Source organism: Dendrobates tinctorius, unplaced genomic scaffold (assembly GCF_039654945.1).
Source record: "Dendrobates tinctorius isolate UK_male_01 unplaced genomic scaffold, ASM3965494v1 ptg000073l, whole genome shotgun sequence".
NCBI classification, from domain to species: domain Eukaryota; kingdom Metazoa; phylum Chordata; class Amphibia; order Anura; family Dendrobatidae; genus Dendrobates; species Dendrobates tinctorius.
In genome coordinates this window covers 16,673,594-16,694,897 of record NW_027361741.1, presented here as the reverse complement: position 1 = coordinate 16,694,897, position 21,304 = coordinate 16,673,594, and the positions used below count along the sequence as shown (strand labels likewise).

The 21,304-nt window shown below is 42.4% G+C and overlaps 1 protein-coding gene across 3 annotated transcripts in view; it reads left to right on the top strand.

Annotated features, from left to right (window-relative positions):
* Positions 1 to 11,248, top strand: part of TPST2 (tyrosylprotein sulfotransferase 2) — a 105,828-nt gene extending 94,580 nt beyond the window's left edge. For all 3 annotated transcript variants that reach the window (XM_073582672.1, XM_073582671.1, XM_073582673.1), the window contains exons 4-7: positions 172 to 370; positions 772 to 822; positions 2,890 to 2,936; positions 10,611 to 11,248. In XM_073582672.1, the coding sequence (XP_073438773.1) occupies positions 172 to 370; positions 772 to 822; positions 2,890 to 2,919 (280 nt within the window). In that variant the 3' untranslated portion in view covers positions 2,920 to 2,936; positions 10,611 to 11,248. The remainder of the gene's footprint in view (positions 1 to 171; positions 371 to 771; positions 823 to 2,889; positions 2,937 to 10,610) is intronic.
* The last annotated feature ends 10,056 nt before the right edge of the window (positions 11,249 to 21,304 follow it).

Sequence of the window (21,304 nt, the reverse complement as noted above, 5' to 3'; positions counted from 1 at the left end):
ACCGATGACCTGAATTCTTTGTAAATACCTAGAATGTGGTTTGTTCTGGTCATTATTCCTGCTCAATCGGAAATGGGTCATCATCTCATTATCCTTTTAAGGATTTGCCGGGTGTTTAATTTTCTCAGCATGTCTCTTTGCCTTGACTTTAATTTTTATTTTTATTGTCAGGACTGAAAAGTCAACAGATCAAGTAATGAAACCTGTGAATCTTGAGGCCTTGACAAAGTGGGTTGGAAAGCTTCCAGCAGATATAGTAGAGGACATGCCTCGTGTGGCTCCAATGCTTGCGCGTCTAGGGTATGATCCTTTTGCAAACCCGCCGAAATATGGTAGTCCAGATGCCCTAGTGGTCAACAACACCCACAGAGTGAGTATATCTGTGATATAAACACACGTACACTCCTGTAAAATCCACTCTGACAGTCATCAAAGTAACTTTTCTGATTGAAGAATTGAGGGTAAGACAAAACGGAGTGGCCTTGTGTATTTGTTTACCAAGCAATCACATAGTTTTGCAGGAAACCCAATGTTTCACCCGCTCAACTGTGCGATTTTTAATGGCAGCATGGTTTTGCAGGAGACAGTTCTTTCCCAGGCCTTACTCAAGTACTGTAACTAGTGACAAGTGTGGCTTCCTATAGAAATGCATTTCTCAGCTTACACAGCAAGTTTTTACGTACTGTACAATATAAACTTTTTATTCTCATTAATTTTGTACATTCGCAAGTGTTATTGACAATTATCCCAATGCTTGATATTATTTTTCAGGTCTTAAAAGGTGACTTTAAAACGCCGAGCAGCCTGAAAGGGTTTATCCAGGTTAGACTTCTCTATATACTCTAAGTGACGGCAATTAATATTATTCAGCAAGTTCTATGGATTTAGGAGTAATAGTATCCCAGTTAGGCTCCCGTTATGTCCATCCAATGTTTTAATATTCTGGTGTTTAGAGCATCTTGTCTAAGTTTCTATCACCTATTATTAGCTTAGAGATGGTGCAAAACCTCAAAAGATCTGAGTCCAAATGTTCAATACAGCCTCTTCACTATCTTGGGAGGAGTGCAAAGTATCCAACCGGTCAGACAGGTAACGGCAAACGTAGGAATTGCGAGTACACATTCCAGTGCATTTCATCTAAAAAAAATTAACTTCTTTATTGATCTATAAGAAAAGTTATCAAAATAGACATGGCAGGGAGCAAGCAACGCTTTTCAATCCCCCTGGTTCTTACTCATTGCTTGAGTAAGAACTGGGGTTGTTTGAAATGCGTTGGCAGCCATGCATGCTCTCTGCCAGCCATGCATGCTCTCTGCCATGTCTATTTTCATTTTAGTTAAAGTGAATGTTTTATATGAAGAGTGCAGGAATGTCTATATCTTCTTCGCTTACTTTAGTCCAGAAATTTCTTCAAAAATGTTCTTGTATTAAGCCACACCTCCTTTACGCTAAGCCACACCCTTTTCAGTGAAGCTATAACCAGAAAACATCTAAAAACGCATAATGACTATGGAGCAGGTCATAAGTTTTTCTTTGTTTTTGTTTTTTTTTTTTTTAAATTTAGCAAAATTGTGGTGTAATTCAGGCATATTTTATTTGATAAATCTCCCCCAATGTTTTCTGGTCAAGCACTATAGGCATTTTTTATGAGAAACTTCTTTTGCAGACACAGGTCAAGGTGTTTGCCCCTCCTCAGTGCAAAGCATGAGATCTGTTTTGGCTGTAAGAGAGGCCCCTGCATTGTTTGTTTGATTTTTTTTTTTTAAGTTTTGATCATTTCCAAATAACAGGAGAATACTGTGTTTGATGAACACAACCAGTCAGAACATTAAGGCTATGTACTCACGTTGCAGAAATGCAGAGATTTCCACATTTCTGCACTTCCGCCGCGGGTAAAACGCATGTGAATTCGCTTGGAATGTGATAGGTAGGATGTTAAAGTAATAAAAAAAATAAAAAATATTGTTATTCTCACCTTCTGACGGCCCCCGATCTGCTCTGCGGCGCTCCCGGCATCTTCTGGTCCCAGTAATCCTTTGCCCGAAGGACCTGAGATGACGTCACAAGAGCGCAGTCATTTGCGCAAAGCATTACTGGGAGCGGAAGATGCCGGGAGCGTGGTGAGATGCGGGAAGGATTTTGGGGGCCGCCGGATGGTGAGTATATCACTATTTTTTTATTTTTATTCTATTTTTTTACAGGATTATTGTACCCAGGGCATGGAGGATAGTCTCCTCCAGGCCCTGGATACCATCTGCACATGATCCGCTTACTTTGCTCAAGGTGGGCATAGCCACATGCGGAAAGTAAGCGGATCAATGCATTCGCCGCGATTCCGCAAAAAGAATGAGCATGCTGCGGATTTTACTGCGATGCGATTCCACAGCGGTAAAATCCGCAGCATTAAGCACAGCAATGCGGAATCCCATAGGATTGCATGGGATGCATTTTCTTAGCGGTTTTGCAGCGGAAAATCGCCGTGAAAAAAACGCAACGTGTGAACGCAGCCTAATAATTCTTAACATGGAATTGAAGTGTAGGTTCACATTGGCCTCCAACGTTAGAGAGGTTTACTACTGGACATGTGCTTCAGTGATCAGCGGATTTACTCCCACTGTTACTTATTCTGCTGCATGGATAATGCAGAGTTTTATTGAAATGATGATTAAAAGCAAAGATTCTTGTTGTCATGACATTAAATTTTCCTGTCTGTGAGAGAGTCAATAGAAATTAGGGGATTGATATTTATGCAGCCAAGTAAACATGTTTTATGGACACACACATCTTTCACCAGTATTTCACTTCTGCTGTTGATAACACATGATAAAACAGTGAAGTACCACCTCTATAGTTTCTGACTAATTTCTTTTTCTTTCTTTTTTTTTCCAGATTCATCAGAATAACTCCTCGCACTGGTGATGACAGCAGCAGTGCCGGTACACGCTTATGTATTATTCACGCCGGGTATATCTGGGTTATACCGGACCAAATATGGCCTTTTCAGGATATAATGACTGATAGTTGGGAGTTAAGTTATAGCATCTACTGGCTGGTATTCCGTTTCCACTGATGTCATGGCTTCCAACGGGGGTCCTTTGATTGTATTATCCCATTGGCTTACAATGGGTATATTTTTAACCCCTTCACGACCTATGATGCCTACGTAGGCGTCATGAAAAGCAGTGCCCAAACGACCTATGACGCCTACGTAGGCGTCATGCTATAAATAGCCCCCCTGCGGGTCGGGTGACCGGGGTCACTGAATGGTCACCCGACCCGCACACAAAGGACCCTTCAGAGTTAACACGTGGGGGTGTGGCTTAGCCCCCACGTGCCTACGATCGCTCTGATTGGCTGTTAAAAGTGAAACTGCCAATCAGAGCGATTGTAATATTTCACCAATGAAAATTGGTGAAATATTACAATCCAGCCATGGCCGATGCTGAAATAGCATCGGACATGGCTGGACACCGGGACCCGACCCCCCCCCCCCCCCAAACCGACTGACGGCACCGATCGGCTGCCGCCACCGTCTGACGGCACCGATCGGCAGCCGCCGTCATAATCTGCCCCTCCGCCCCCCCAGCCCTCCGATCACCCCTCCAATCACCCCCTCTCACCCTCCTTTGTGCCTCCGACCTCCCGCTATCCGTCCCGGTGTCCCGGCGTCCAGTGTCATGGGCGCCGCCATCTTGCAAGATGGCGGGCGCATGCGCAGTGCGCCGAATCGAATCTGCAACGCTGCAGATTCATTTTATTTATTTTGATCACTATGATAAACTTTCATAGTGATCAAAATAAAAAAAAAGTAAATCACCGCCCCCCTTATCACCCCCATAGGTAGGGACAAATAATAATTTTTTTTTTTTTTTCCATTAGGGTTAGGTCCAGGGCTAGGGTTAGGGTTAGGGCTAGGGTTGGACTAAGGGTTAGGGTTGGACTAAGGGTTAGGGTTGGACTAAGGGTTAGGGTTGGACTAAGGGTTAGGGTTGGACTAAGGGTTAGGGTTGGACTAAGGGTTAGGGTTGGACTAAGGGTTAGGGTTGGACTAAGGGTTAGGGTTGGACTAAGGGTTAGGGTTGGACTAAGGGTTAGGGTTGGACTAAGGGTTAGGGTTGGACTAAGGGTTAGGGTTGGACTAAGGGTTAGGGTTGGACTAAGGGTTAGGGTTGGACTAAGGGTTAGGGTTGGACTAAGGGTTAGGGTTGGACTAAGGGTTAGGGTTGGACTAAGGGTTAGGGTTGGACTAAGGGTTAGGGTTGGACTAAGGGTTAGGGTTGGACTAAGGGTTAGGGTTGGACTAAGGGTTAGGGTTGGACTAAGGGTTAGGGTTGGACTAAGGGTTAGGGTTGGGTTGGGGATGGGATTACGGTTAGGGTTAGAGTTGGGATTTCGTTAGGGGTGTGTTGGGATTAGGGTTGTGGTTAGGGTTATTATTAGGGTTGGGATTAGGGTTATTATTAGGGTTGGGATTAGGGTTAGGGGTGTGTTGGGGTTAGGGTTGGAGATAGAATTGAGGGGTTTCCACTGTTTAGGCATGTCAGGGGGTCTCCAAATGCGACATGGAGCCACCATTTATTTCAGCCAATTTTGCGTTCAAAAAGTCAAACGGTGCTCCCTCCATTTCGAGCCCCGACGTGTGCCCAAACAGTGGTGTACCCCCACTTATGGGGTATCAGGGTACTCAGGAAAAATTGCACAACAACTTTGGGGGTCTAATTTCTCCTGTTACCCTTGGGAAAATAAAAAAATGGGGGATAAAATAATTATTTTTGTGGAAAAAAAAGATTTTTTATTTTCACGGTTCTGCGTTATAAACTTCTGTGAAGCACTTGGGGGTTCAATGTGCTCACCACACATCTAGATAAGTTCCTTGGGGGGTCTAGTTTCCAAAATGGGGTCACTTGTGGGGGGTTTCCACTGTTTAGGTACATCAGAGGCGCTGCAAACGTAACATGACGCCCACAGACCATTCCATCAAGTCGGCATTTCAAAACGTCACTACTTCCATTCCGAGCCCCAACGTGTCCCCGAACAGTGGTCCCCCCCCATATATGGGGTACCAGCGTACTCAGGACAAACTGGACAACAACTTTTGGGGTCCAATTTATCCTGTTACCCTTGTGAAAATAAAAAATAGTGGGCTAAAAATCACTTTTTGAGGAAAAAAAAATATTTTTTTATTTTCACAGCTCTGCGTTATAAACTTCTGTGAAGCACTTGGGGGTTCAAAGTGCTGACCTCACATCTAGATTAGTTGCTTAGGTGATATAGTTTCCAAAATGGGGTCATTTGTTGGGGGTTTGCACTGTTTAGGTACATCAGGGGCTCTGCAAACGTAACATGACGCCCACACACCATTCCATCAAGTCTTCATTTCAAAGCGTCACTACTTCCCTTCCGAGCCCCAACGTGTGCCCAAACAGTGGTCCCCCCCACTTATGGGGTACCAGAGTACTCAGGACACACTGGACAACAACTTTTGGGGTCCAATTTATCCTGTTACCCTTGTGAAAATAAGAAATAGTGGACTAAAAATCATTTTTTGAGGAAAAAAAAATATTTTTTTATTTTCACGGCTCTGCGTTATAAACTTCTGTGAAGCACTTGAGGGTTCAAAGTGCTCACCACACATCTATATTAGTTCCTTGGGTGATCTAGTTTCCAAAATGGGGTCATTTGTGGGGGGTTTGCACTGTTTAGGTACATCAGGGGCTCTGCAAACGTAACATGACGCCCACAGACCATTCCATCAAGTCGGCATTTCAAAACGTCACTACTTCCCTTCTGGTCCCCAACGTGTGCCCAAACAGTGGTCCCCCCCACATATGTGGTACCAGCGTACTCAGGACAAGCTGGACAACAACTTTTGGGGTCCAATTTATCCTGTTACCTTTGTGAAAATAAAAAATAGCAGGCTAAAAATTTATTTTGAGGGGAAAAAAAATATTTTTATTTTAACGGCTCTGCGTTATAAACTTCTGTGTAGCACCTGGGGGTTCAAAGTGCTCACTATGCATCTAGATAAGTTCCTTAGGGGGTCTAGTTTCCAAAATGGGGTCATTTGTGGGGGAGCTCCAAAGTTTACGCACACAGGGGCTCTGCAAACACAACATGGTGTCCGCTAACGATTGGAGCTAATTTTCCATTCAAAAAGTCAAATGACGCTCCTTCCCTTCTGAGCCATGCCGTGCGCTCAAACAGTGGTTCCCCCCCACATATGGGGTACCAGTCACATATGGGGTACCAGTGTACTCAGGACAAACTGGACAACAACTTTTGGGGTCCAATTTATCCTGTTACCCTTGGGAAAATAAAAAATAGCGGGCTAAAAAATCATTTTTGAGGAAAAAAAAATATTTTTTTATTTTCATGGCTCTGCATTTATAAACTTCTATGAAGCACTTGGGGATTCAGAGTGCTCACTACACATCTAGATAAGCTCCTTGGGGGTTCTAGTTTCCAAAATGGGGTCACTTGTGTGGGTTTCTACTGTTTAGGCACACAGGGGCTCTGAAAATGCGACATGGTGTCCGCTAACGATTGGAGCTAATTTTCCAATGAAAAAGTCACATGGCGCTCCTTCCCTTCCGGGCCCTGCGGTGCACGCAAACAGTGGTTTATGACCACATACGAGATATTGATGTACTCAGGAGAAATTGCCCAACAAATTTTAGGATCCATTTTATCCTGTTGCCCATGTGAAAATGAAAAAACTGAGGCTAAATAAAATTTTTGTGAGGAAAAAAAAAAGTACTTTTTTTTTTTTTACAGATCAATTTGTGAAGCACCTGGGGGTTCAAAGTGCATACTATGCATCTAGATAAGTTCCTTGGAGGGTCTAGTTTCCAAAATGGGGTCACTTGTGGGGGATCTCCAATGTTTAGGCACACAGGTACTCTTAAAACAAGACATGGCAACCGCTAAATATTAAAGCATATTTTACATTCAAAAAGTAAAATGGCACTCCTTGCCTTCTGAGCCCTGCCGTGCACCCAAATAGTGGTTTATGACCACATATGAGGTATCAGTGTACTCAGGAGAAATTGCCCAACAAATTTTAGGATACATTTTATCCTGTTACCCATGTGAAAATGAAAAAACTGATGCTAAAAGAAAATTTTGGTTGGAAAAATTAAAATGTCCATTTTTTCTTTCCACGTTGCTTTAGTTCCTGTGAAGCACCTGAAGGGTTAATAATCTTCTTGAATGTAGTTTTGAGTAGCTTGAGGGGTGCAGTTTTTAGAATGGTGTCACTTTTGGGTATTTTCTGCTATATAGACCCCTCAAAGTGACTTCAAATGTGAGGTGGTCCTTAAAAAAAAAATGGTCTTGTAAATTTTGTTGTAAAAATGAGAAATTGCTGGTCAACTTTTAACCCTTATAACTTCCTAACGAAAAAAAATGTTGTTTCCAAAATTGTGCTGATGTAAAGTAGACATGTGGGAAATGTTATTTATTAACTATTTTGTGTCACATAACTCTCTGGTTTAACAGAATAAAAATTCAAAATTTGAAAATTGCAAAATTTTCAAAATTTTCACCAAATTTCCATTTTTTTCACAAATAAACGCAAAAATTATCGACCTAAATTTACCACTATCATGAAGCCCAATATGTCACGAAAAAACAATCTCGGAATCGCTAGGATGCGTTGAAGCGTTCCTGAGTTATTACCTCATAAAGGGACATTGGTCAGAATTGCAAAAAATGGCCAGGTCATTAAGGTCAAAATAGGCTGGGTCATGAAGGGGTTAAACAGGATAAAATAGCAGTATTCTGTTCTGTTGAAAAGCCATGAAGCCTTACTGAAGTGTGGACAGTGAATATCCACTTTGGCCAATCCCTTAAAGGGGACCTTACACTATTTTTGCCTAACTAACTACATTTCTGCGTATATTAGCAATAATGTAACTAAAAATTGATTTATTTTTTTTTCCCCTCCACTCCATTGTGGAGATACAGGGAATTGTAATTTCTGGTAACTAATATGTTAATTTTTTTTTAATCAACTGGGCGTTTTTTCATTCAGCTCTGTGGGTGTGTACTTTCATGATGCTGTCCAGTCATAAGGCAGTGTCAATAGGTAGACCTAAATGTAATGCCCATTGAGGTCAAGAATAGCATGATAGATACCCGTCTTCGTCCTCAGATGCTCCCAGGGCGGTCCTCACTCTGATGCTGCTGTCTATCTCCTCTCTTAGCATTCTACTAACCGGAAGGTTCGGGAGGGAGGTGTTGTCACATGAGTCTTGCACAATCCATTTCTTAACCCTTTTCCGTTTGGTTAATTTTTGCATGACTACTTGTTATTTCTGTGTAGAACTTATTTAATAAGTGATTTTCTTAATAGTTGTATGAGCAGCAATACAGCTTGACTATTGAGAACAGTCTGTGAGAAAATTCCGCTATTGCCTAATGGGCAATCCCTGCATGTGTTGCGGCTATCGAACAGCCACGAGACATGCAGCCACGGCGACTATAATATATTATTCGGGCACGCCGAAGATACTCTATTAACACAGAGGTTGTTCAATAACACCTTATCCGTGCATACTCACTCATCACTACTTATTACCCATATCCGTAAGGCTCCAGTCACACTTTCAGTATTTGGTCAGTTTTTTCACCTCAATATTTGTAAAATAAAACCAAGAGCGGGTGATAAATCCAGAAGTGGTGACGTGTTTCTATTATACTTTTCCTCTGATTGCTCCCCTCCTAGTTTTGGCTTACAAATCCTGAGGTAAAATACTGACCAAATACTCAGTGTGTGCACACTGCCTAACTGGGAGTCCCCGTAATTAGCTGCAGTGCCACCTGGTGCCCATTGAAACCTATGGACTAGCCATGTAACTTATGGATGTGTTTAGTCTTCTAGAGAGGGAGTCGTCTGCATTCTCCATTCCTCCATAATGCCCTAGCAGGGTACTTGAAAGTGGAATATACAGTTAGGTCCATATATATTTGGACAGAGACAACATTTTTCTAATTTTGGCTCTAGACATTACCACAATGAATTTTAAACAAAACAATTCAGATGCAGTTGAAGTTTAGACTTTCAGCTTTGAGGGTATCCACATTAAAATTGGATGAAGGGTTTAGGAGTTTCAGCTCCTTAACATGTGCCACCCTGTTTATAAAGGGACCAAAAGTAACTGGACAGATTAAATAATTGTAAATAAAATGTTCATTTCTAGTACTTGGTTGAAAACCCTTTGTTGGCAATGACTGCCTGAAGTCTTGAACTCATGGACATCACCAGGCGCTGTGTTTCCTCCTTTTTGATGCTCTGCCAGGCCTTCACTGCGGTGGTTTTCAGTTGCTGTTTGTTTGTGGGCCTTTCTGTCTGAAATTTAGTCTTTAACAAGTGAAATGCATGCTCAATTGGGTTGAGATCAGGTGACTGACTTGGCCATTCAAGAAAATTCCACTTCTTTGCTTTAATAAACCGCTGGGTTGCTTTGGCTTTGTTTTGGGTCATTGTCCATCTGTAGTATGAAACGACGACCAATCAGTTTGGCTGGATCTGAGCACACAGTATGGCTCTGAATACCTCAGAATTCATTTGGCTGCTTCTGTCCTGTGTCACATCATCAATAAACACTTGTGACCCAGTGCCACTGGCAGCCATGCATGCCCAAGCCATCACACTGCCTCCACCGTGTTTTACAGATGATGTGGTATGCTTTGGATCATAAGCTGTACCACGCCTTCGCCATACTTTTCTCTTTCCATCATTCTGGTAGAGGTTGATCTAGGTTTCATCTGTCCAAAGAATGTTCTTCCAGAACTGTGCTGGCTTTTTTAGATGTTTTTTAGCAAAGTCCAGTCTAGCCTTTTGATTCTTGATGCTTATGAGTGTCTTGCACTGTGCAGTGAACCCTCTGTATTTACTTTCATGCATTCTTCTCTTTATGGTAGTTTTGGATATTGATACGCCTACCTCCTGGAGAGTGTTGTTCACTTGGTTGGCTGTTGTGAAGGGGTTTCTCTTCACCATGGAGACTATTCTGCGATCATCCACCACTGTTGTCTTCCGTGGGTGCCCAGGTCTTTTTGCATTGATGAGTTCACCAGTGCTTTTTCTTTCTTTCTCAGGATGTACCAAACTGTAGATTTTGCCACTCCTAATATTGTAGCAATTTCTTGGATGGGTTTTTTCTGTTTTTGCAGCTTAAGGATGGCTTGTTTCACCTGCATGGAGAGCTCCTTTGACCGCATGTTTCCTTCACAGCAAAACCTTCCAAATGCAAGCACCAATCTGCCAGATTGCAGTTTTGCATTTTTTAATTGTTTTTATGGATTCTGTGTTCCATGTTTGTGCCTTTTTTGACAAATAAAATTACTAATTCATGTTCAATACAAATATTCATATTTGTGGTGTTCCCTTTAGATGGGCTAGTTGCTTTTCTCGTTTCATGACACTGTCTAATTTGAATTGCCTTTGGAGAACCCCCCCCCTTTTTTCCTATTGCAGTTCAGCGGTGCCCTCCGTTTGTTTGTATTTGTATAGAGGAAAACTATTACCGCAACATGAAAGCAATTGGATGTACAGCTGCTAGTGTTTGTACACTTCGTTTACTATATTACTTTCTTTTTATTTTCAGGAGTTGAACTTCTCATCGTCAAGACAAACCGAAGAAAATAGAAAATTCTGATATTGAAGGAATCCTGATATCCAAGCATATTGCTTGCCAAATATTGCCAAACTGTGACTGTCTAGAGCGAATGTATTTGCACTTGTTTGTACGCTACAACCCTTTGGACTTGGTAGAAATGGACTCGTTAGCTCATCTGACTGTACTGTGATCCGCGGATCTTTTATCTGTTACTGAATTTGGAGCCAGTATTTTATAGCGAGCCACCAGTGGTTCTAATCTTTGCCACATCGAGCACCAGACAGCCAACTGGCTAAAGACCCGAATATTATCGGTATCCTGGCATGATGGGGCGCGGCGTCCTCTCACATAGTAGATGCTTCTAGTCCATCGCACAGTGGTGACATGAAGGAGTGGCTGCAATAAATTGTTTTATTGTTTCTTCACAAATGACTGGTACATTCTAATCATCCATCATTCTGTTCCAAGCAGCGGAATATAAAAGCAAACAAAAGTTGCAGCGGAGTTGGTTTTAAAAGTGTTATTGTATTCTTCAAATCTATTTAAGATTTTTAATATATGATCCATTGCATTCCAAGTTGTCATCCAGCATTCGTGATATTAAACTGTTTTAATGAAGTGCCAAATCATTGCTCTGTTTTGTTTTGTTAGTTTGTAATGTTTTTTTTTTTTCTTTTTTTTATTGAACAAAGGGCAACAAAACACAGGAGTATTACTTGGTTATCCTGGGTAAGATGTAGTGGCAGCATTAACCACTGTGCTCTAGGTACATCATCCATGGCAGCACTCCATTTTCTTCTTCTGGTGCTCCAGTGTAGCTTCTTTGAACATAGTCAATGAAAAGCTATATCTAAAACACCCAAAAATGTTAACAGCTTGATGGAAGAAGACAGCTCAAAATTTAATATTTAAAATGTTTTTTGTATTTTAATTTATATAGCACTAACATATTCCGCAGCGCTTTACAATATAGCGGTGGCGTGTACAGACAAAGACCTTGCAAAGTAACACATGGAGCAACAGTTACAGGAGAAGTGAGGGTTCTGCTCACAAGCTTACAATCTATAAGGAAATATGGTGACGCAATAGGTAAAAAGTTCTTATGTATGGTCCAGCAATTGTAAAATTAATAGGAGTTGTGATATAAAGCTGTATGAGCCAATCATCATCAAGTGTCTAAGTACAATTGCCAAGTGTTGTTGGGTGCATGGAGGATGCGAAGAGAGATTAACCCCTTAAGCCCCAAGGGTGGTTTGCACGTTAATGACCAGGCCAATTTTTACAATTCTGACCACTGTCCCTTTATGAGGTAATAACTCTGAAAGGCTTCCATGGATCCCGGTGATTCTGACATTGTTTTCTCGTGACATATTGTACTTCATGTTAGTGGTAAAATTTGATTCAAATAACTTGCGTTTATTTGTGAAAAAAACTGAAATTTGGCAAAAATTTAGAAAATTTCGCAATTTTCCAACTTTGAATTTGTATGCCAGTAAATCACAGAGATACGGCACACAAAAAACTTGATAAGTAACATTTCCCACATGTTTACTTTACATCAGCACAATTTTGGAACCAAAATTTTTTTTTTGTTAGGAAGTTATAAGGGTTAAAAATGGACCAGCGATTTCTCATTTTTGCAACACCCATTTTATTTTTACGGACCACATCACATTTGAAGCCACTTTGAGGGGTCTATATGATAGAAAATACCCAAAAGTGACACCATTCTAAAAACTGCACCCCTTAAGGTGCTCAAAACCACATTCAAGAAGTTTATTAACCCTTTAGGTGCGTCACAGGAATTTTGTGAATATTTAAAAAAAAATGAACATTTAACTTTTTTTCACCAAAAAAATACTTCCGGTTCAATTTTTTTTATATTACCAAGGGTAACAGGAGAAATTGGACTGCAAAAGTTATTGTGCAATTTGTCCTGAGTACGCTGATACCTGATATGTGGGGGGCAACCACTGTTTTGGCACATGGCAGACCTCAGCAGGGAAGGAGCGCCGTTTGACTTTTTCAATGCAAAATTGGCTGGAATTCAGATCGGATGCCATGTCGCGTTTGGAGAGCCCCTGATGTACCTAAACAGTGGAAACCCCCCCAAGTGACCCCATTTTGGAAACTAGACCCCCTAAGGAACTTATCTAGATATGTGGTGAGAACTTTGAACCCACAAGGGCTTCACAGAAGTTTATAACGTACAGCGGTACAATTAAAAAATCATTTTTTCCATAAAAATGATCTTTTCACCCCCAATTTTTATTTTTCCAAGGGTAACAGGACCCTAAAAGTTATTGTGCAATTTGTCCTGAGTACGCTGATACTCCATATGTGGGTGTAAATGACTATTTGGGCGCATGGCAGAGCTCGGAAGGGAAGCAGCGCCATTTGACGTTTTTGGCTGGAATTGAGATCGGACACCATGTCGCGTTTGAAAAGCCCCTGATGTACCAAAACAGTGGAAACCCCCCACAAGTGACCCCATTTTGGAAACTAGACCCCCTAAGGAACTTATCTAGATGTGTGGTGAGCACTTTGAACCCCCAAGAGCTTCACAGAAGTTTATAATGCCCAGGCATGAAAATAAAAAAATCATATTTTTTCCACAAACATGATCAATTAGTCTCCAATTTTTTTATTTTCCCAAGGGTAACAGGAGAAATTGGACCCCAAAAGTTGTTGTCCAATTTGTCCTGAGTACGCTGATACCTCATAAGTGGGAGAAAACTACTGTATGGGCACACGTCGGGGCTCGGAAGGGAAGTAGTAACGTTTTGGAATGCAGACTGATGGATTGGTCTACGGGTGTCTTGTGCGTTTAGAGAGCCCCTGATGTACCTAAACTATTGAAACTCCCCACAAGTGACCCCATTTTGGAAACTAGACCCCCCATGGAACTTATCTAGATGTGTGGTGAGCACTTTGAACCCCCAAGTGCTTCACAGAAGTTTAGAACGCCTGGGCGTGGAAATAAAAAAAATCATTTTTTTCCGCAAAAATGATATTTTTGCCCCCAATTTTTTATTTTCCTAAGGGTAACAGGAGAAATTGGACCCCAAAAGTTGTTTTTCAATTTGTCCTGAGTATGCTGATACCCTATATGTGGGGGTAAAACACTGTTTGGGCGCATGGCAGAGCTTGGAAGAAGGGAAGGAGCACCATTTGACTTTTTCAACGCAGAATTGGCTGGAATTGAGATCAGACGCCATGTTGCATTTGGAGAGCCCCTGATGTGCCCAAACAGTGGAAACCCCCCAATTATAACTCCAACCCTAACCCCAACACACCCCTAACCCTAATCTCAGCCCTAACCCTAATGGGAAAATGGAAATAAATACATTTTTTATTTTTTTTCCCTAACTAAGGGGGTGATAACGGGGGGTTTGATTTACTATTTATGGCGGTTTTTATGTTTGGCGGCTGTCGCACGCTAAAAGACGCTTTTTATTGTAAAAATAGTTTTTGCATCACCACATCTTGAGAGCTATAATTTTTCCGTATTTTGACCCACCGAGTCATGTGAGGTCTTATTTTTTGCTGGACGAGTTGACGTTTTTATTGATACCATTTTCGGGCACGTGACATTTTTTGATCGCTTTTTATTCCGATTTTTGGGACGCAGAATGAACAAAAACCAGCGTTTCATGAATTTCTTTTGGGGGGTGCGTTTACACCGTTCCGCGTGCGGTAAAATTGATAAAGCGGTTTTATTCTTCGGGTCGGTACGGTTACAGCGATACCTCATTTAGGTCGTTTTATGTTTTGACGGTTTTTTGCAATGAAAACAATTTTATATAAAAAATTTTTGCATCACTTTATTCTGCGAGCTATAACTTTTTTATTTTTTTGCGGATGACGCTGTATGGCGGCTCGTTTTTTGCAGGACAAGATGACGTTTTCAGCTGTATCATGGATATTTATATGCGTCTTTTTGATCGCGCGTTACTGCACTTTTTGTTCGGTGGTATGATAATAAATCATTATTTTTTGCTTAGTTTATTTTTATTTAAGGGGTTCGCTAAAGGGGTTAACTAATGGGACAGTTTTATAGGGCGGGTCGCTACGGACGCGGCGATACCAAATGTGTACTTTTATTTTGTTTTTTTTCAAAAAATGAATTTATTGGGGAATATTTTTTTTTTTTTTTTTACTAATTAGTGATTTTTTTTTTTATTATTTTTACACTTTTTTTTTTTTTTTACTTTATTACATAGTCCCAGGTGGGACATCACTGTCCTGTGTCAGATCGCTGATCTGTCACATCACAGATCATTGTGACAGATCAGCAATCTGTCACAGGCAGTTCAGACTTCCTCATGCCTGCGCTTTGCAGGCAGGAAGTCCGCTCCCTACAGGCCCCCGAAGGCCCCCGTCGCCATCTTGGATCCGGGGGCCTGTAGAGAAGGGGTCCCCCGCAGCAGCGCTGCACATTACGCTGCCGTGGGGGGCTCAGGGAAGCACGGAGGGAGCCCCCTCCCTGCCGATGCTTCCCTTTAACCCCCGGTACACCGCGATCGTGTTTGATCGCGGTGTACAAGGGGTTAACGTGTCGGGGCGGTCACGGACCGCCCCTGACACATTGTGCCGGGTGTCAGCTGTGATAATCAGCTGACACCCGGCCGCGATCAGCGGCGCTCACCACGTGGGCGCCACTGATCGCATTAGACGTACTATCCCGTCCTTGTGAATTAAGTCCCAGGGCACGTGGACGGGATAGTATGTCTAATGGCAGAAAGGGGTTAAAGCTCTCCTGATGAGTGTAGCAAGGCGACTTCCAAATACATGTTTTCCAGTCTTCGTAAGGTGCACCCCATCTCTAGCAAGTAGTCCATCGTATGTGTAATTCACTCCATGATCCAGAAATCCAAATCCTTGCTGACGGCACCATCGACATAGCCAGTTGTTCACCTGCAGAATCTTATTCCACCTCGTTGTTCCATGGCCATCCACTGGGAGGATGGAAGAGAAGACCACCTGCGCTCCCAGTTTTCACTTTCTTACCTACGTTTTCAAAGTCTCTGCAGATGGTTTCCAGGTCGTTTCTTGCGGTGTCATTTGTCCCCACATGTATTAGCAGGAATGGGTGGTCATCTGTAGGTCTGAAGAGTCCTGATATCCTGTCAGACACATCTTTAATTTTTGCACCTGGAAGACAGCACATTTCTCTTGAAGTTATATCCGGTCTGCAGATAGCGGCCTCTGTTCCTCTCAACAGGGAATCCCCCATGACCACCACTCTCCGTTTCTTCTTCACAACATTTTTCTTTCTCCATCCAGGAGGACTCTGAAGGCGTACAAGGTTGCTGTTTGTGGGCAAAGTCTTATCCTGATGTATTTCTTCATCGTTTTCCTGCGTGAGAGCCTGGTACTGGTTCCTGAGAAGTATGGGTGCTGACTGCCTCCTGCTTCTCTGGGTCATATGTTTCCATTCCTCTGTTTCTTCAGGTGCACTTCGAATTTCTTCTCTTTCTGTAACATGAAGAGATAATTCTGCTCTAAGAACTCTTCACCTTCTTTAATGATCTTCAATGTAGCTAACCTCTCTTCAAGATTTTGCAACTTTTCTTCCAACAGGAACACAATCTTGCATTTGTGGCATGTGAAGTTTGGCTTTTCCACTGGTAAGTCTGTGAACATGTAGCAAGAAATGCAGCTCACCAAATGGCTCCTGGCCTCTTCCATATTGTTATTGTTAAAGAAAAATTCTAAAGCGATGAAAAATGAGCCAAAATTCGCACGCCTGTCGGCGCGCGGTTTACCGATTTCCTCTTTTCAGCTGCAACAGCCAAAATCCAGTGATCGTTGAGCTCGCGGAGACTCTTCACTTATCCCAGAAGGCACTGGGAATATGCAAATTCTCACCTCAGGACTCTTCCCCTGGATGTAGAGAGAGAGTCCACGGAATGTATAAAAGGGCAGTGGTTGTGAAAGGAAAGCAGCAGCTAGAACATAGATCAAGCAAAGAGATATAAAAAATACATTGTGGCACAAGAAGCATATTTGTTTGGATATGTTAGGGTACGTAAGTGCACACTATCAGGAATTGGCAGCACTTTGGACACATGTCCGCTGCGTCCAAAGCGCTGCCGGATATTGAACGAAGGTGAATCCGCATGTGTTCACTGAACTGTGCAGATTCACAGTACAATACATTATACAGGTGAAATTTATATTGCAGAGACACCACAAGATAAATGGACATGCTGCGGTCTGGAGAGACGCACATGTCCGTCTCCGCGGGTGAGCTGCAGACGTCTCTGGACGCATAGCGGGCATGGCATTTCTTGAAATCCCATCCACTATGCTGTAACATCTGATTGCTGCAGGTTGAACACTGCAGAAGTACGTACTGATCATGTACAAATATCCTAAGACGTCGACAGAACTTCTAGAACGCCATCCATAGCCTTTATTGTCCTGCTGAGTACGACCTGTAGTAGTTCTCACTGTAACAGGTCGAGTATGCACGTTTATTCACTTAAGTACCCCTCTTCCGCAGACCTTCTCTCATTGTTCAGACTGAGCATGCGCAGAGCAGCTTGTCTGAGTACCTGCATGATGTACTTATCCCCGAGCTGTGACAGGTCACCTGGGAATTGTATACACCTAAATAGAAGGAAATAGAAAAAATACAAAACAAATAAATAGGTACCTATGAACAAACCAAACTGAAAACCCTCAAAAAATTGTTTTAGAATTAAGCAGAGACAATCAAAATATATTAAAATATTGACATTTTATTAATACATCATAAAACATAACACCATAAAAATATAAAAAGATAGGAAAAGATAAAAATATATACAAAATAAGAGGGGGGTGGGTGTGCAGAGTAAATAAACAGTCAATTCATCATACAGTATATTGTAACATTAATCCAAATGATGCAATGTGAAACATCAATGTAAGTTAAAGCAAAACCACAGCATGTAATCTAGGGCATAGAGCAATACTGAAAAAAGTGCTGAATTCACAATATGATGTGAAAACATAATCTGATCAGATTGAAAAAAAATATAATAATAATTTTTTTATATCAAATGAGATCAATTTATATTAAACAGCTGATCAAATATAAGCCAAATATATTGCACATAGCCACATTGCATGATGCCCAAATACAAGAGTAGCAAATTTAAACACAAGTGGAAGATTAATTAGTAAGGTATGTGACCAAAATCATATAGAAAGTGCACTGGATATTATTTAACCCCATAATGACCGGAGCATTTTTCGTTTTCGTTTTCCGCTCCCCTACTTTCCAGAGCCATAACTTTTTTATTTTTCCGTCAATATGGCCATGTGAGGGCTTATTTTTTGCGGGACGAGTTGTACTTTTGAACGACAACATTGGTTTTACCATGTCTTGTACTCGAAAATGGGAAAAAAAATTCCAAGTGCGGTGAAATTGCAAAAAAGTGCAATTCCACACTTGTTTTTTTGTTTGGCTTTTTTGCTAGTTTCACTAAATGCTAAATCTAACCTGCCGTTATGATTCTCCCGGACATTAGGAGTTCATAGACACCAAACATGTCTGGGTTCTCTTTTATCTAAGTGGTGGAAAAAAAATTCCAGAGTTTGCAAAAAAAAAAAAAATGCGCAATTTTCCGAGACCCGTAGTGTCTCCATTTTTCGTGATGTCAAGTGAGGGCATATATTTTGCTTGCCGGGCTGACGTTTTTAATGATATCACTTTTGTGCAAAGAATTTCTTTTGATCGCCCGTTATTGCATTTTAATGCAATGTTGCGGCGACAAAAAAAGCGTAATTCTGGCGTTTAATTTTTTTCTCGCTATGCCATTTAGCGATCAGATTAATCATTTTTTTATTGATAGATTCTGAATGCGGCGATACCAAATATGTGTAGGTTTGATTTTTTTTTTCTTATTTTATTTTGATTGGGACGAAAAGGGGGTGATTTCAACTTTTAGGATTTTTTAAATTTTTTTTTCATTTTTAAACACTTTTTTTTGCCATACTTGATCGGCTCTGCCACATATAGGCGATGCTCAGATCGCTTATATGTAGCAGGTTTTCTGCATTGCTAGGAGCGCCGACCTCTGGTTGTCAAGGCAACGCGACGCTGACCCCTGATCACGTGACGGGGGTCAACGATGCGCTTATTTCCGGCCTGGCGGCTGGAAGCGCTAGTTAAATGCCCACTGTCAGCATTTGACAGCGGGATTTAACTAGTTAATTGGTGCGGGCGGATCGCGATTCATCTCGCGCCTATTGCGGACACATGTCAGCTGTTTATAACAGCTGACATGTCGCGGCTTTGAGGTGGGCTCACCGCAATAGTACGTCAGCGGTCGTAAAAGGGTTAAGCCTGTACTTTGGGCCTAATGGAAGATGGATACTTACCAGCACCAATGAAGCGTTTCGCTCTGCTTCATGCGATCAGTTACATGCCTGTAGAAAACTTCAAAATATGATAGTGTATACACTTCACTTAAAATCTGTTAATATCGGTGTTTGTGTGGCATGTAAACCTATATGTGTTGTGGGGAATAGATATCTCAGCTGGGATCTTTGCTTTGGCACAAGCGTGTGGCTATGAAGTGACTTCAGCAGACTAGCAAGTTCCACATGAATATGGACACGGCATATTTATTGTGCACACTTGTTATTCAATGTTACACATGCCAAACATGAAATAAAACATCTAAGGCCGTCTGGCCACTAACTAACAATGGCAGGCTAACTACAAAATAAACCTATATAACAGCAAACAAGTCCATGTAATCTTACTGTGTCAGCTCCCAGCTCAGCAGACGAGATAGACTGAGAGATCCCAGCTCCTCCTGATTATATCAGCTGGACCAGTCAGGAAACCAAAACCTGGATTGAATAAGTGGAGGGGGAACTACCAGTCCTTTCCATGCTGATCACTAAGGAAACCAGGACTGGATTACAGTGAAATAAACTGGCTTCATCATCAGTACAGGGAGACATATGAAATGAAACGGGGAGAAATACCTGTTTTCTAGTACCTCTCCCCTTGGCACCTCACACACCCCCCTCCTCTGTTCGAGCCCGTGGGGTCGGATACGACGAGTCACCAAGCAGTACGTTCTAGACAACGCATCTGCATTTCTGTGCTCTGTGCCCGCCCTGTGCTCAATGGAAAATTTAAACCCTTGTAATGCTAAGAACCAGCGTGTCACCCGCGCATTGCCTTCTTTTGCCCGGGACATCCACGTTAGGGGAGAATGGTCCGTCACTAGTCTAAACTGGCGACCTAGTAAATAATAGCGCAAGGTGCACAGGGCCCATTTCACAGCCAGGGCTTCCCGCTCAACTACACTGTAGTTCTTTTCTGCTGTCGTAAGCTTTCTGCTTAGATAGGCCACTGGGTGTTCCTCGCCATTTACTTCTTGAGACAAAACCGCGCTGAGGCCCACTCCAGAGGCGTCTGTTTGGACAATAAACTCCCGTTTAAAGTCTGGTGCAACCAACACTGGTTGGTCACAGAGGACTGTGTTCAATCGCTGAAAGGCCTCCTCTGCTTCTGCGTTCCACTTTATTGTGACAGATTTCGACCCCTTAGTAAGATCTGTGAGAGGAGCTGCGATGGTCGCAAAATGTTTGATGAACCGCGTATAATAACTAACGATCCCTAAAAAAGCTCCAACCTGTTTTTTGGTTACCGGTCGTGGCCAATTTTGAATAGCGTCTACTTTATTGGCTTGAGGCTTCACGACGCCTCTCCCTATGCTATATCCCAGATAGCGAGCCTCTTCCAGTCCCAACGTACATTTCTTGGGATTGGCAGTCAACCCAGCTGTTTTTAGGGAGTCTAAGACGGCTTGTACTTTTGACAAATGCGTGTCCCAGTCATCGCTAAAGATAGTGAAGTCGTCCAAGTACGCGGATGCATACTGGCCATGGGGTTTTAGGACAATATCCATTAGACGTTGGAAGGTGGCTGCGGCACCATGCAACCCAAATGGCATATCTCGGTACTGGAATAATCCCTGGGGCGTAACAAAGGCAGTTTTCTCTTTGGCTGATTCCGTGAGGGGAATCTGCCAATAACCTTTTGTTAAGTCAATAGTGGATATGTACCTGGCCGAACCCAGTCTCTCTATCAGTTCATCGACTCTTGGCATCGGGTAGGCATCGAATTTCGATACTTCATTTACTTTCCGAAAATCGTTACAAAATCGGATAGTCCCATCGGGTTTGGGCACCAGTACCATAGGGCTAGCCCAATCACTCCGGGACTCCTCAATGACCCCGAGCTCTAACATCATCTTCACTTCCTGGGCAATGGCTTGTCTCCAAGCCTCCGGAATTCGATATGGTTTTAGCCGTACCCGCGCCTGTGGATCAGTAACAATGTCATGTTTAATTAGGTGAGTCCGGCCAGGAAGTTCCGAGAAAATATCTTCGTTCCTCTGTATGAACTCCCTGGTCTCTCGTTTTTGGCTTTCGGATTGCGTGTCTGCAATACCCACTTCTGGCGGAGCTACCTGGGGGTCCTTTACCTTAGAAGGTGGTGCCCCTCGAGGCCCATCCACAAGGGCAGCTCCTGCCACCAGACTGTCCCTGTCCCGCCAGGCCTTAAGAAAGTTTATGTGGTATATTTGTTCGGGCTTTCTCTTGTCTGGTTGGTGTATCTTATAATTTACTTCACCTATTCATTCCGGCACTTCGTATGGTCCCTGCCA